Raw genomic sequence first — 16,775 nt, forward strand, 5'->3', positions numbered from 1 at the left:
AACAGTGAAAAACAGGTAAAAACTTCCAAGTACAGATCAAATTAAGGTACAAAATTCAATTGCGCCAGCTGAAGCTACTGAAGGGCAGCCCCCCCATAGAGCATTTCACAATAATCTATTCTTTTTTTTTATTATTCATTTTTTTTTTGCATAATATTTTTATTTCCATTTCATTCTATACAATCACATGTTTACTGTGCATAACCGGGGCATATAACATTGAGTAATAAACACAGCCTTCACTTATATAGAAAATGCCCCCTACAATACAAACCCAATATACCACCTTGACCCACCATACACCCTCTTTCAACCCCCTCCAACTTTCATTCTTCCTTCTCGCATACCCCTCTACCCCTACTTCCCCTCCCCCTCTATCTAACCCTAACCCTATCACTCCCTCTCTTAATTCATTCCCTCCCTTCCTTCTCCTCCTCCTCTCTCTCACCCTCTCCACCCTCCTTCTTCTTTCACTCAGCTCCTCCCTTCGGTATACTTCTATTACCTTCCAATATATTCGGTTTGTTCTGTTTTAACACTAACATTAAAAAGCCACAGTATACAAGTGCAATCATGTACTTTAGAATTTAACACATATTATATTTCCCCCTCCCCCCCTCCCCCTAGATCCCCACCTCCCTTCCCTCCCCCCAACTTCCCAGAGCCCATACATGGTATAACTTTTGGACAATCACGGTCTAAAATATGTCTACATTGAACTCAGCTTCTTACTGTTACCCAAATTTTAAACAGTTTAAGTTGTTACTGATACTAAGCATAAGCTATCTGGAGTTTCTTAATCCCATATTTACTTTGTGTATAATCAATCCATTTTTTCCAGTCTCGTTTATATCTCTCATTTGAATGTTCTTTGAGATATGCTGAAATTTTTGCCATTTTGGCTAAGTTTATAACTTTCAAAGTCCATTCTTGAATTGTAGGCAAGTCTTTCTTCTTCCAATATTGCGCCACCAAGAGTCTTGCTGCCGTTATTAAGTACAGAACCAAATTAGTCTCTGCTGCCGTAAAGTCAATACATATACCTAGTAAAAACAGCTGGGGGGTGAATTTTATCCTTCTTTTGAAGATATTTTGCAGGATCCACCATATTTTTATCCAAAATGCCTTAACATTACGACATGTCCACCATATATGAAAATATGTAGCATCAAGAGAACCACATCTCCAACATTTAGGCTGAACATTCGGATACATAGAAGCAAGCTTTTTGGGATCTAAGTGCCATCTATAAAACATCTTATAAAAATTTTCTCTCAGATTTTGTGCTTGTGTAAATTTCACATTTCTTACCCAAATTCTTTCCCATGTGTCCAGCACACACAATAATCTATTCTGAAGGTGAGTGTATGAGTGACTGTAAGTAAAGCTTCGCATTCCAGGAAGGGGCACAAGTGATACACAACACGAAGCTGTGCAAAGTAGGAGTTGTGAATCTAGAAGAAACCCATATTGCACACTGGGTGTGTCTGGGGCAGTATCACTTCATCGAGTACCAAGGATGGTAAAGTCCCAAAACCAGAAGGCCTCCAAATTCAGAACCAGACAGTCTGTCAGAGTTCAGCTGAAGCTTCCCATACAAACTCCTGCAACTTCCTACACTATGACAAAATGTCAATCACATATCTCTGCCAGGGATAGAGATATACTGTATAACTGAGTATCATCAGCATTTCTCACCCCATGGCAACAGATTATTTCACTTAGCAGCTTCATTTATATATTAAAAAGGATTAGAGAGACTACTACCAAACCTAGCAGAACTCTAATAGATCAAGGGCAGGACCTTCTCACTCCCAATTAACATCAATTGGTACCTTCCCCACAGAAAGCACGTAAGCAGCTCAATACTGTGCTTCCAACTGCCAGCTCCAGAGCCCAGGTAGTATTTAATAGTGTCTTCATTTCTGATTGAAATAGTATGCATATCTTACCATTGCTCTAGTAGGCAAGATCAAATAGTTTCTTTTGTATCACTTAGATAGCAATGTCCCGCCCTGTTTTTACTCTTCACTAAATTTACATTGTCTTATTTTTCTACATCCATATTTTAAAATCTCAATTTCCCTTTTCTGTCTGGACAGGAAATCCCTGACTTTCTGATTATATCAGAAGAATCTTAAATGGCTAGAGTTGCTATTTCAGTTAAGTCCTTCAAGCACACCCTTATTGGGAAACATTATTCAGTCTATTTCTCCTATACTCATACCAAGTATTTTTGTCAGTTGCATAGGAGAAGGCAAGGGCTACCACTTTTGGCTGTAAAGTTGCTTAATCCTTTTTTTGAAACCAGATGAATTGGAGCAGCATAGTGGAGAATATTTCCCTCACCCTGAGATTGGTGGGACCACCCTCCATCTGGATTTCTGTTGCTAGATTGAGTTGCTACACGAGTAATCTTCCTTGAATCTCCCTCTGATCCCTTGGCTTTTTTTTTTTTTTAAATATATTTTATTCATTTTTCACAATCCTTTTGCAATCACTTATATACAGGGTATTTACTATAAGAAAAGAAAAAAAGAAAAAGGGAATAAAACGAACAAATAAAAAGGAAACACAACTCATCATTCACAACCCCACCTAACCCTTCCATCCTCCATACACCCCATCTACCCCCTCCAACTTTCCTTTCTCCCTCTAACACTCCCCTCCTACTTCCCTTTCCCCTCAAACCTTCCTTCTCCCCTTACTCCCCAGACACCCTCCTTACATTCCCCTTACTCCTTCCTTACTCCTCCCTCTTCTTTCCCTCTACCTCCCTCCTTGGTGTATGCCTTTATTCGAGTGTTGTTTGATCTGATAAAAGTAAAATGAACCAAGGAAAAAAAAAAAAGAAAAAAAAAACCACCGTATATAAATACATTCTTGTTCTTATTAAGACTATGTTAACACCCCCCCCCCCACAAATCCCCATCCCCAATCCTCCCGACTTCCCAGGGCCCACACCTGGCACTACCTTCTGTCTAAAATATCTTGTATACATATGGATTAAAAAATAAAAGTAATATGTCAAAAGAAAGAAAAACAGAAAAAAAAAGAAGAGAGAAAAGAAAAGAGAAAAGAAAAAAGAAAAAGAAAAAGAAACCACTCTTTGTGTTGATCTCAGCCCCCCATCTTTATCTATGCTTAAATAGTATAAATCATTCTATCTATATTTTATTCTCGTCTCTTACTTCTTTGCTATTTACCCCAACCTTCTGTAGACTCTCCCGTTCCTCTTCCTAAACCTCATGATCCCTTCCGATAAGATTTAAGCAACGTGGTTCATGCCACATATTCAAATATGACTTTACAGAAGAGTAATCAAACTTTCCCTTCTAGTAAAATTTAAACAGCGTAAATGATCTTTCTTAACCTCCTTTTCAAACAGTAATTCAAAATAATCTAGCCAAGCTTCCCCTTCTTAGTAAAATTAAGCAGCGTAGATCAAATATTACTTTACACAGAAATCAATTTCTATCTTAAGATAATTCCAACCGACTTTCTCTTCTAATAGGATTTAAATAACGTAGTTCATTCCACATGCATTTTACCCTCATCCCTTACTTGTCTGATATTTACCACTATCAAATTTATACTAGCATTTGTTTAAAATCTAACTCAAAGCAATTTCAACCAACTTTCCCTTCTAATAAAAGTTAAATAGCATGGATCATTCCACATATTCAAATAATACTTTCAGCAAGAGTCAGTTAACCTTCTGTTTTAAAATAGTCCCTTCTAACAAAGTTTAAACAACATAAATCATTCCGCATTCTTTTTACACTTATCTTAAGATAATCCCTACCGGCTTTCTGTTCTAATAAGCCTTAAACAACGTAAATCATTCCACATATATTTTACCCTCATCCCTTGCTTGTCTGATGTTTACCACTATCAAATTTATGCTAACGTTAATTTAAAATCTAGCTCAAAGTAGTTTCACCCAGCTTTCCCTTCTAATAAGAATTAGTCCGCTTTTTCTACCGGAGAGAGGTCTCAAACCCCCATTCAGTCCTCAACTTTGGCGAGTATTTTGAAATGTCTAAATTCTCGATCTCCGTTTTTCTGCTTCTCCGAGGGAGGAAGGGCTACCCCCTCCATCTTGCAACCACATGGCCTGCCGTTTGCCTTCTCCTTCCGCTTGTCTCTCCTCTCTTCCAAGCGAGTCAGGAAGTCCCGCCTTCAGAATCCTGCAATAGAAATCTTGAGCCTCCGAAACAGAGTTAAGACGAAACCTTTGATTCTCAAATGTAACCGTGATGCCGGCAGGGGCCTCCCATCTGTATCGAATCTGTTGACTCCTAAGCTCCTTAGTTAAAAAGGTGTAGTCCCTTCTTGCTTTCAGCATTTGGAAAGGAATATCTTTGAAGACAATCAGGTCCTGGTCATCAACTCGGAGACTGTTATTATGAAACTTTTGCACAATCGCATTTCTAGATTCTTTTGTAGAAAAATGTATAATTATGTCCCTCGGGAGCTGTCGCTGTTCCGCTATCAATGAGTTCTGGCGATAGATTTTCCGAATCTGCCAATCAAAGTTAAGTCCCGGGCTTCCCACCGCATAGCTGAAGGCTTCAGCAAAGGTCTGTTTCAAATTCTCTTGCTCCTTTTCACGGAATCCTCTGACTCTTATTGCAAATGCCTTCCTATTAAAATTTATCATCATGAGCTGTTCTTCATTGTCTCTAATTTTTTGTTGTAAAATTTGAATATTGGTAGTCAAATTAAAATTAGCCTTCTCCAAACTTTCCAATTTGTTCTCTATTTCAGCAGAGTAATCTGACAGGGCAGACACGGCTGCAAACGTATTCGCCTTCATTTGATTAACTTTAGACTTTAAATCATCATATAGTTCCAATACAAATTCCTTAATTTCTTGTTTAAAGGCATTAAACATTTTAAAGAAATATTCCTGTGTTAGAAATTCTCCAGTAGAGGGCATAGGAGACAAAGGCTGTGGTTCCAGTAAAAATTCTTTAAATTCTTTAGACACATTTGTAGCAAGACGCTTCTTTGACCTGGGTGCCATAATAAATAAACAAGTAAGCAGCGCTTTGCTCCCCTCTATTTCCAAAGAAGAAGAGTTTATTTTGTTAAGGAGCGGTCTGCAGGAAGGTAAAACCGGCTAAGTACATCCACTATCAATCATCCACGGAGAGAAATCGCCATTTTGAAGTCCATTTAGACAAAGAAGTCTCTAAGACAAATGGTGCTGGTATTTAAGATAGTAATAAAAGCATAAATCTCACAGGGGTGGGACCCGCCCGTATCAATTCTAGCTTGAAAAAACTTTGTTTTGTCCTGGGTGGGGCTAGCCTGTCTGGGGCTGCCAAAAAAAAAGGCAGCTGAGAAGAACTGGCTGGAGATAAAAGCTCTGCTCCGGCTGGATCTAATCTCTGTCCACAGCCAAAAAAAAAGAAAAAAGCTGTGGCTTACGAATAGACCCTAGCCTACAGAGCTACTCCCTGCCCCTTTTTTAGCCAAAAAGGGGTGCTATCTATGATCTTATTTAGATATACAGACCAGATCTCTGAGGAGCTCGGTGGAGCCCTCCTCGGCAACAGGCCACGCCCCCAGGAAGTCGTGATCCCTTGGCTTTTTAAAAGCAAGCCTGATGATTCAAATTACTATTCCTATTTGCATAGAGGTATTTAAGAATAACATTAAGACTAACCTAAACACATTCACTCATCAAGGGATTCTTACACGGAGTTTCATGCTCCATACCAGAAGCTTCCAGGGCATACCATCCAGAGCAGGTAAATAAAAAATCTGTACTGTATATTGGAACACAGCCATTTTAAACAATATTTCTCTGTTAACACAATATGGAGGCCCTTATGGCCATGTCAATTTAACTTTTTTCTCCTGCTTCAACAGTTTAATGGACATTTAGGTTTGTCCTTCTAATCTCGGAAGGAGGAAGTGTTCCTTATTGACATATCAGTACTACTATTCTACTCTTCAGGGCTGATGAATATTATTCATCAGCCCCTTAACTGGTTAAAATGTCATTCTTGTTTGTAGCCACCAACAGGCACATTTAAAAAAGTTATTCTTGGGAGGAGCATGCCAGGTAATGAAATTCATGGTGGAAAAAAAGATTTCACTATATGTCTAGTATTCCAGGCTTTGCCTGCTACTATCATGAAAAGGATTCTGTATTTTATCATGTTGTGACCCAGATTAAACAATTGAAGGCTATAAAACTACTAATGCTTATTTTAAACTGAATATACTTTTAGGAAATAATACTTGTTAATTGAAAAAGTAAATATATCAAGAGTGTGTTTATGAACCCTGACAGCTGTTGTGACAATGCAAATATGTTACAATAAGCTTTCAAATGTCAATAGTTAAACATTTAGGAATGGAAAAATTAAAATAACAACTACATTGAATTTCCAATCTAGAATTGCCTCCTATTTTTAGAATTGTAAAACGTAAAATGGCAGATGAAGTCTAAAAATATATTAATAATACTAGGATTTCTTTTAGAATGAATTGCCATAGCAATTGGCTAAATCACAATATGAGTATCTTTACATTTCAAGTGATTGTACTTTTAAAGCCTTTTTGCATTTATTTGTGCTTATTTGTTTATATATAAACAATTTAATTAAAATGCATTAACTTGTGGAAAAATATAATTGTTTACTGCATTCTTGTGTTCTTTTGTATAACTGGTTTAAACTACTTATACCTTTCACCTTAATTCCATGCAAAGTGCATCGGAAAAATAAAAGATGCATACTTCCACTGAGACAAGTAGGGGAAGACATACAAAAAAGTGATAAATTACCTATTTTCTTCCTGCATTTCAGGTTACCATTGCTAGTGGAACTGTGGCATAAAGATAAAACAACTAAAGACTTGCTTCTAGGAGTTGCAAGACTCCAGCTTTCAAAGGTTTTGTCCATGGAAAAAACACGTTTTCTGGGAGGAAATGGCGAGCAGTGTTGGCGTCAGACTTTCAGTGAAACTATTCCTTTTACAGCAGCACAAGGGTAATATTTTGAAAAATTGGGGTTCCTGCAATAAAGCCAATTCTTTATAATAGCATGGATTAATGTTTCTCATCCTCAACAAATATGATGTATGGACTATTTAATAATAATTTATTTCATTGTTTATTATTCATTTAATAACTTAATACAATGCATTAGTACTTTGTACATTTTTTTTTCATTTTAAAATATGTTTGAATTACGAATTGTAACGTAGTTGATCATTCAGATTTGATATCCTTGTATTGTTAGTAAGATAAATCATGAATCGCAGTGTAGCTGAATATAATAGCCACTAGATGGCACTGCTTCAGATGTAATTAGCTTTATGGACACTGACTCAGAGAAATAATTATTTTCTTCAATTTTCAATTTTCTAATGCAATGAAGTGACTATAGTTCTCTGCTTAGGTTGGACTATTTATATTTATAATTTTTCTTATATTTAGATACTCAATATTTTATTTTACTTGCATTATTAGGTATTAATGAAAATGAGTGGGGAATGTAAACTGCAAATAAAGGTTTTGCTGAGTGAGGATTTCATTGTTTTACTCAACCAAAACAATTAAAAGAGCCTATAATTCATCAAGATACGCCAACCTACATCCATACTTGGCAGATTTTACAATTGGTTTAGATTTTTAAACTGGTTTTCCTAATTGTGCAGAAAAAGAAATAGTATCTTTAAAAGGCTAAAACTTTTGTTCTTAAAACATTAGTATTCTTATATGGACTGATTAAATTAGGATGTGTGGCTATATACAAGTGAAATATATATGTATATATCTAAGATAAAGAAATAGTAGAATTTAGGACATTTGATACATTATTAAAATACTAGCTAATATATAGGATTAATAATCATCATCTCAGTTTCCTAGTGAAGCATGGACAAGCAAATGTGATGCAAAATAATTCACTACTTTTTGTTTAAATGTAACACATCTTGCAAATGCTATTGGTCTTTCAGCATGTACCAAGTTATCTCAATTTTTTAAAAATCAGGTCAAGATGTAAGAACCTGAACTTTTAGAAGACTCTGGGCAATTCTTAAGAACAACAATATAAAAGAATGAAATTAAAAAACAACATATTTCCATGATTAAGAGGGAAATCCTGTGTAATGTCAAAATATGATAGCTATGTAGTTTTATCATTGAAAAATGTTTCTGTTTCTCTTTATTGTGAAAGTTCAAGAACTTTCTTTTATAGCTGAATGAAAAAAGAAATGTGTTATTGCTTTACAGGCCAAGCAACAAGATTGCAGATCTTTCATATATAGTGACTCTAGAAGATTATGGACTGGTGAAAATGCACGAAGTACTGGTGTCTGATTCTTCTCGGGTAAATAAATATGTATCATTTTAAGTTAAGAGAGAAAGCATTTCATTATAAATCATTTGAAAATATTTATTTTATCCCATGTTTAGTGTTTAGGTGCCGATGAGGTACTAGGTGTTCCGAAAGTACAGCCTGAAGTCCATACTGAACCAAGAGAAACTCTGGAATATAAAGCAGCACTTGAACTAGAAATGTGGAAGGAACTACAGGAAGATCTTTTTGAGAATCAGGTTATTTCATAATTTTTACAGCTGTTAACTGTGGATGTACGTAGACGATGGAAAGAAATAGTAGCCTCCTGTCCTTTACATCATACAATGAGTTTGCTATAATGTTGGGCAAGCACAGTGAATGAATACTTCCCAAGGTTTGGAGTTTATCCAGACAGAAACCCAATATTTTTTAATATATGTATTAAAAATATATGGTATGGCTAGCTGATGAGAGCTAAATAGCTTGAAATAGATCTATACTAGTCTCCCTTTATTTATTTATCAGCATAAATACAGCACAAATGTAACAAAAGGCAACATTAAAAAATATTGGGTTTCTGTCTGGATGGTCTCTTGTGACGAGCCGATGGACAGAGAATGGAAACCCATTCTCTGCCCATATTTGGGCATACCAGGGGGTTGTGACACTAATTACATACCTATTCCCCTGGCTCAGCTGATAAAGGAGAAGAGCCTGTGGCCTAGTGGTTAACACATCTGCCTAACATGTAATACAGCCCAGGTTCGAATCCCAGTAAGGGTATGGCTAGCTGATGAGAGCTAAATAGCTTGAAATAGATCTATACTAGTCTCCCTTTATTTATTTATCAGCACAAATACAACACAAATGTAACAAAAGGCAACATTAAAAAATATTGGGTTTCTGTCTGGATGGTCTCTTGTGACGAGCTGATGGACAGAGAATGGAAGCAGTGAGCTTTCTCCCATATTTGGGCATACCAGGGGGTTGTGACACTAATTATATTTAATTAATTTAATTATTTTATATATATATATATATATATATATATATATATATATATATATATATATATATATATTTTTTATATTTATGCTGATAAATAAATAAAGGGAGACTAGTATAGATCTATTTCAAGCTATTTAGCTCTCATCAGCTATCACTAAAAAATATTGGGTTTCTGTCTGGATGGTCTCTTGTGACGAGCCTAATGACAGAGAGTGGAAGTGTGACCTTCCTCCCATACTCGGGCATACCAGGGGTTGTGACTTTAAGTATATATATATATATACACACACACACACACACACACACACACACACACACACATATATATTTAGTGTCACAACCCCTGGTAAGCCTCAATTATGGGAGGAAGCTAACTGCTTCCATCATCTGTCAGTCGACAGATCTGTCAATCTGTCACAAACATCTTGTGACGAGCCGATTATATATATATATATATATATATATATTTAAAGTCACAACCCCTGGTATGCCCAAATATGGGAGGAAGGTCACACTTCCACTCTCTGTCTTCGGCTCGTCACAAGAGACCATCCAGACAGAAACCCAATATTTTTTACTGTTGCCTTTTTGTTACATTTGTTATATTTTATGCTGATAAATAAATAAAGGGAGACTAGTATAGATCTATTTCAAGCTATTTAGCTCTCATCAGCTAGCCACACCCTTGTTGGGAATCGAACCTGTGCTCTATTGCCTCTCAGGCAGATGTGTTCACCATTGAGCTACAGAGCTCGACTCCTTATCAGCCAGCCAGGGTGAGAGGTATATATTTAGTCACAACCCCTGGTATGCCCAAATATGGGAGGAAGGTCACACTTCCACTCTATATAAATAAATAAAATCAGGCTGCTACACAAGCAAAGAGGAAAAAAACATTAGTTGTGATAATACTCAATGCAGAAGGTAAGCCTAGAAGCAGAAGGCTCTTAATGCAATATGCCTATAAAGAAACATCAGAAATATCAATTGTTCACAAAGGCTGTCAATACGTAAATGTAGAGTAATTACAAAGTAGAGATAAAAAGCATAGAGCAGAGCCAGTGTGGTGTTTTGATTAAAGTATTGGATTAGGATCTAGGAGACAGGAAGGTTTAAGGCCATCTTCAGGCATTGTAACTCACCGGGTGATACCACACATACCAAAGCAGCAGATTGTTTTCATACCGGAAAAAGCATGCTGAAAAAAAGCAGTAGGATCCCTCAGATTCTATTACTAGATACTATCCCTTGTCCCCCAGGGTTTATTATGGGAAAAATAGATACCCATGCATGCCATGAATATATCTTTACCTCTTAGAATGTAAAGCAGGATACAAATCTAACAGTTAAATGAACTTAGACATAACCAAGGTGTGCTAAAACAAAGAGATCCATGATTCAACTCTAGAGTACAAAAAAGAGCTTTTGAAGACACTGACCACTTGATTAATGAGGGGTAAAATTACCAAAGCTATTCTTCCAAGAGATAAATAGGCAGAATACTTAAAACAAAATGACCACGATAGATATCCAAGAAACGTTTATTTGCTGTTGCTTCAGGATTTGACCTTCTGATTTAAATGATCTAGTTTAAGATATTATCATGAATTGCTTAACCAGAGTAGGGATTTAGATGGGCAATTTCTCTTACAGATCCTGCATTTTCATTATTATACAATGTACATTAACAGTAATATTCTGGACATTCAATGTACACTTTGAAGGTACAGAATACTACTGTTGATGTTTTGATCTAACTGCTCAAAATCTCCTATTCATGGGTTGCTTATTATGAAACAATATAATCTACATATTAAACAAAGTAGCAGAATGAAATCCAGAAAAATACAAATTATACAGTGTATGTGCACATGTACGTGTCAGTAATGATCTCATTAGTTTTAGGTTTTCACCTAGAGGAACTATCCATTGGTAATGGATTTTCAAATATAACATAAGTATTTTTTGTTATATCAGATAACTTAGATTGTACATGATATCATAAGTGGAAACAATAATCTAGAGATTAATGATAGAACTGTGTGTCTTTCTCCTCCTCCCCCCCCAAAATAAAATAAAAATAAAATAAAAACCACTTCTTGTAGTTGAAGAAGAAGGAGTTGGCTCATATGCAGGCACTGGCAGAAGAGTGGAAAAAAAGGGATAGAGAAAGAGAAGCCTTGGTAAAGAAAAAAGTAAGTGCTTTCACTTTAGAATTCTCATATGTCATTGTCTTCTGAGACCATTTACCATGATAAACTTTGAATAGAAGCAGTGTCAAGAATTTTCTGTAACTGATAAATTGCATAAAAATACTATCTCATTTTGAAACAGTACAGACTTTATTACTATTCACATGTTAAGCTGCATTATTCTTTATTCTTCTTAAGTGTGTAAAAAAGACAGCTGACGCGTATATTTTCTCTAAACCATAACAAAGGTGCAGAGAATCTATTTCTGTTGTCCAGCCATCCATTTCTTTGTAATATATATCAGGTTTAACATTCAAGTAATAAATGTTAAAAATTAAAATATTTTTAATGTTGAATGTTAAAATGTTTTTCAAAGTCTAATATGTGTGAGCTCTTCTTCCCAGAATATAACAAATTCAGGATATGGCAACATAAGCTTCAATGAAGCATTATTCTCATTGTAACAACAGAATGATTTATTCATTCATTTTATACAAATGCAAAACCAAGTCTGAAATAAATAAATCAAACACAGAATTATAGTCTAGGATCCTTTGATATATATTTTTTGATACAGAAATTAAGGTAGTCTGCCATTGTTAGAAAAACAATATTGACACTTCAGAATTCAGTATGTATGGAAGACCCAATTGTGCATCTTTGCACAATTGGCTCTCTGTGATAATATTAGTTTTCCTCAAAAGCATAAATCCTCTTTCTGTACTGCTTCTTCAAACTCCAGCATTAATTAGAGTATCAAAATTATGAGACATATCAACTAAAATAGTCAACTAAAAGGGCAGTATTTAGGTTACATTTTTAGAAATATTTCAGTATTTCCCATTTTGTCCATTTTACTTTCTTCTATATATGCCTTAGGTTGCAGAGTATACAGTTTTGGAAGAAAAACTTCAGAAAACTTTAACTGACTTAGAAAAACGTGAAAAACAGCTGGTCAGTGCTGAAGCTGAGGTAAATGGATGCCAAACTATGCTATCCATTGTACAGTACTTTCTTTTTAAAAAAAAAAACAATATTTTTGTCACAGTGATTGCCAATCATTTTAGGTGTTTTATTACTATAATTTTTGCCAGCAATATGGATTTGGTTTTTTTCTTCGCAGATCCTTTGAAAATTGGCATAAAATACAATATTTTATTTTCTATGTGTAACTTTTGCTGATTGACAAAGGTATAACTTTTTATTAAATGTTCTAAGACCTATTTCAAGCTCTCTAAATGAAGATAACTGAATAAAGTGATATTGTAGTTTATTAAAAAGTTAAAATTAGCTACATGCAGTGATTTTGAGAGTACAAAGAAACAAATGGACACATTAATAAAGTAATGCCAAATGTTAAGTTGTTCAGATGTGAATGCGTGTATTCAAACTGCTTTTATAAAAACTCATGTTAAGCTCCAGCGGTTAAAGAAGGAACTCCAAGCAGAACATGAACGAAATCAGCAAGAAGTTCAGGATACAATACGACGAGTCAGACAAGAATGTGCACACCAGATTGAGCTGGAAAGGGCGAGAATTAGGCAATTTGAAGAGGACAAGATCCGTGCACAAGAACAAGTACGAATTGTTTATATTTTCCGACATAGCTAAATTATTAATACTAGAAGTAGATGTAAATTTTAAAAGTAAATGTATTAGTGCTATCCCTTTGATTAATGCATGCCTAAATCAGCAGTCACCAACCGGTGGTCCCCGGGTAAAAATTTTGGTGGTCCGCAGAAAAATGATTTGCATTTTTTATATTGCTCTAAATACTATTTACCTTTTTAAAAGATATTAGTGATATTAGTGCATTTAAAATTATGAATGTAATGGTCTCTGAGGTCCAAAAGTTGGCGACCCCTAGCCTAAATTGTCTAAGAATTTTATTGCTTACTGAAGCATCTCTTTCTTTAATTCTGAAGATCAACTATATATTTAACACTGGTTTCTCAATTGGCCAGCCTCAAACTTTGAGGGGACTTGACATTAAAAACCTCATGGAGCAGCATTCTTGTATCTATTACATTTTTGTTTCTTTTGGTCATGTGAATTGTATCCACATGCATGTGTATATTGGGGGTAGCCTTGTAGGCATTATTTTTTTCCTAGTCCTATGTTGTTTTAATCTTCATTGCAGCCATTCATAATCAAAGCCATGCATTGTTTTCATATTCAGTAATTAAATTATTAATATAAAATGTAAGGATAAGACATACAATGTCAGCTGATGATAACAAAAAGATAAAGTCAAGTAAAAAGCAGTACATGTTCTCCTCTTCCTCCACTTGAAACAAGAGCAGAAATCCTTCATATTTTCTAAGAAAAAACTTCCACACAAAGACAACATTAAAAATTGTTTTTAGTGGTCAAGCCAAACATCTGGCTATACTATCCATAATACAGACATTAACTCCCACATTCTCACCATAACATTTTTATCTTCAAATATTTGCTTCTTTTTTTACATACTAGGGAAGTTTTGAAATTCTCTGATTTGACTTCAGATATCTCCCCCCCCCCCCGCTCTGTTTTTTTTCTAAGTTGTATCATGAAGCTAGTGTCTTTTTGTGCATTTGGAGACAAAAGATATGTTTCATATGCAAGTAAGAAGCCTTACTACTACTGCAGAAACTAAACTATAATGCTGTAAGTTAATCAGAGCTGAGATTGATTAATTAAAGCCATTTTGTATTTAATTATCAGTGTTGTTTTGGGGCAGAAATTCCAACAGCATGTATACACATCAGCCACAATATATCTAGATTCTGTTGAGTTTAACTTGCAGTTAAGTAACTTTCCTAAACAAGGTATATGTACTGTTCCCAAGAATGGTTTTATTCTACCCAGTGATGAAGAAATAATGGAGCTAAATCCATGTTACCAGAGGACTGTGTTTGATGCACTATAATTTTCACTTTCTGTTTTTCCTCTAAATCTGTATTTCTGGAGGACTTCATAAGCTTTGGAGAATATAAGCACATATTATAAATGTAATATGTGTTGTGTTGGCCCAAAAAAATGTTTCTCTCAGATCTGTGTTATCCAAGTGTTAAATACATTCAGGTTATTTGTTTTTGAAAACAGCTATATGAGACAGAAAACAAGCATAAGGCTCTGGAGAAAGAATTTCAGCAATATAAGGAGCAACAGAGTAACCGACCGGAAATCCGACTGCAATCAGAAATAGGCATTCTAACTTTAGAGAAGGTACAGCTATCAACTTCTAATCCCACCTCCTTTTCAATTGTATTCATTCCTAACGCACATCATGCATTAATTGCATTGTAACTCACTTAAGAAAATCAGGAAATCAATTTTACATTTGACGGCAGCCAAAATGTGGACAAAGCAAAGTAATATTTACTGTACAGAGAAACTGCCAGTGATAGTATCCTTCTGTAAGCTGTGACTTATTTATTAATTTTTTGGTGTATTTTTCAAATTATTTTATTACTGATAACTACAAAATCATGATTCATTCTTTGTCAAAGCTTTGTTTTGATGACTTAGGACATTAGTTTTCTAACCTATTAACCTAATATTAGGGTCTATAAGCTACCAATAGTATAATTCAGTTTTTCATAGCTAAAGCAGAAGTATGTTTAAGAATGAACTATTTTAGAAGTCCAAATGTCAGTATTACTATAAGAAAGAAATCAAAGAGAGTACCACTTTCTGTTAATTTTGAATGCAGGTAGTCATTTATTACAGAAATGTAATCTTTCATACTGAGGATTTAACCTTACAGTCTGAACAAATGGAAAACAAACATTAACTGCAATTCACTGATAATACATACAAAGACATTTCATACTCAATTAAGCTAAAAAATGAATAGCTGGTGTGTATTTTACAAAAATAAATGTTATCTAACTCCTTTGAAATATTTAAAAACTGTTTATATGAACTGTCTTGGAATGCAAATCAATCTAGTTTTGCTTTGTTTGACAATAAAAATAAGGTTCTTGCTTAAACAAGAATATTATTTTATGTCACAATATTTATATCAAGTTGCATAACAGTTTAATGGTGCATATTGTACTAAGCAGCTTTTGGAATCCAAATTCTGCGTAACTGATTGTGTAAAGATTATTTCAGGTTTTTTTACTGTAGTGTATATTAATAAAATTATTTTTTACTAGGGGGATCTTGAAAGAAAGTTGGAATCGGCTACTAAAGCAAAACTACATTACAAGCAACAATGGGCACGAGCTTTGAAGGAACTAGCAAGACTAAAACAGGTGTGTAATAAAAATAAAGTAAATAAATACACAAGGAATTTATCCATAAGGGAGGTAGGGATTGCTGGATAAATCTAATAATTGATCTAGTCAAGCATCCATGATTATTCTTTTTATCAGCTTTTAATTTTCATTCGCTATGGAATGAAAAGTTTTATTAGATTGTACTTCACTCTACTTTTCTGAAATTGCACGTTTGATTATACTCCTTTACGTCAAATGTGCAATGTATCCATTTCCTTCTAATTTCTATTGTAGACAAATTATAAGTGTAAATTATAGGATGTAAAAAGTGGTGCCTAAAGAAACGATGGCTTGCCATCTTTGAATTTGTGTCAAGAAATTTATCCTTTCAGAGGATAAATTTCAGATATGTTTCAGAATCCTGAAGCACTGGGGAACTACCAGAGGACTGAAAAAGAGCTGATGTGGTTCCCATCTTCAAAAAAGGGAAACAAAATAGACCGAGGAAACTACAGACCTATCAGCCTGACCTCAATACTAGGGAAGATTCTGGAAAATATAATCAAGCAACAAATTAGCGAACACCTAGAAGTAAACAAAGTAATAGCCAAAAGTCAACATGGGTTTGTCAAAAACAGATCATGCCAGACTAATCTTATTGCATTCTTTGACAAAGTGACAAAATTAGTGGACCAGAGGAATGCCATCAATATAATTTACTTGGACTTCAGTAAAGCATTTGACAAAGTAGACCATAACCTACTATTAGATAAAGTAGAAAAATGTGGGTTAGACAGCATCACCACTAGATGGATTTGTAACTGCATCTACATGGAGGGAAGTATGCAGTGGAGTACCCCAAGGCTCTGTTTTAGGCCCAGTACTCTTCAAAATCTTCATCAATAATTTGGATTAGGAGATAAATGGGGAACTCATCAAATTTGCAGATGACACCAAGCTGGCAGGAATAGCCAACACTCCAGAAGATAGGCTTAAGATACAAAAGGATCTTGACAAATTTGAACATTGGGCACTGTCTAACA

At 34.9% G+C, this 16,775-nt stretch overlaps 1 protein-coding gene across 1 annotated transcript in view; it reads left to right on the forward strand.

Annotated features, from left to right (window-relative positions):
• CEP120 (centrosomal protein 120) overlaps positions 1-16,775 on the forward strand; it is a 39,321-nt gene that overhangs the window by 13,520 nt on the left and 9,026 nt on the right. The window contains exons 11-18 of the mRNA XM_032214108.1: positions 6,825-7,007; positions 8,258-8,354; positions 8,441-8,581; positions 11,438-11,527; positions 12,404-12,496; positions 12,941-13,102; positions 14,612-14,734; positions 15,670-15,768. Of these exons, the coding sequence (XP_032069999.1) occupies positions 6,825-7,007; positions 8,258-8,354; positions 8,441-8,581; positions 11,438-11,527; positions 12,404-12,496; positions 12,941-13,102; positions 14,612-14,734; positions 15,670-15,768 (988 nt within the window). The remainder of the gene's footprint in view (positions 1-6,824; positions 7,008-8,257; positions 8,355-8,440; positions 8,582-11,437; positions 11,528-12,403; positions 12,497-12,940; positions 13,103-14,611; positions 14,735-15,669; positions 15,769-16,775) is intronic.

This window comes from Thamnophis elegans, chromosome 3 (genome assembly GCF_009769535.1).
Source record: "Thamnophis elegans isolate rThaEle1 chromosome 3, rThaEle1.pri, whole genome shotgun sequence".
In the NCBI taxonomy this organism is placed as follows: Eukaryota; Metazoa; Chordata; class Lepidosauria; order Squamata; family Colubridae; genus Thamnophis; species Thamnophis elegans.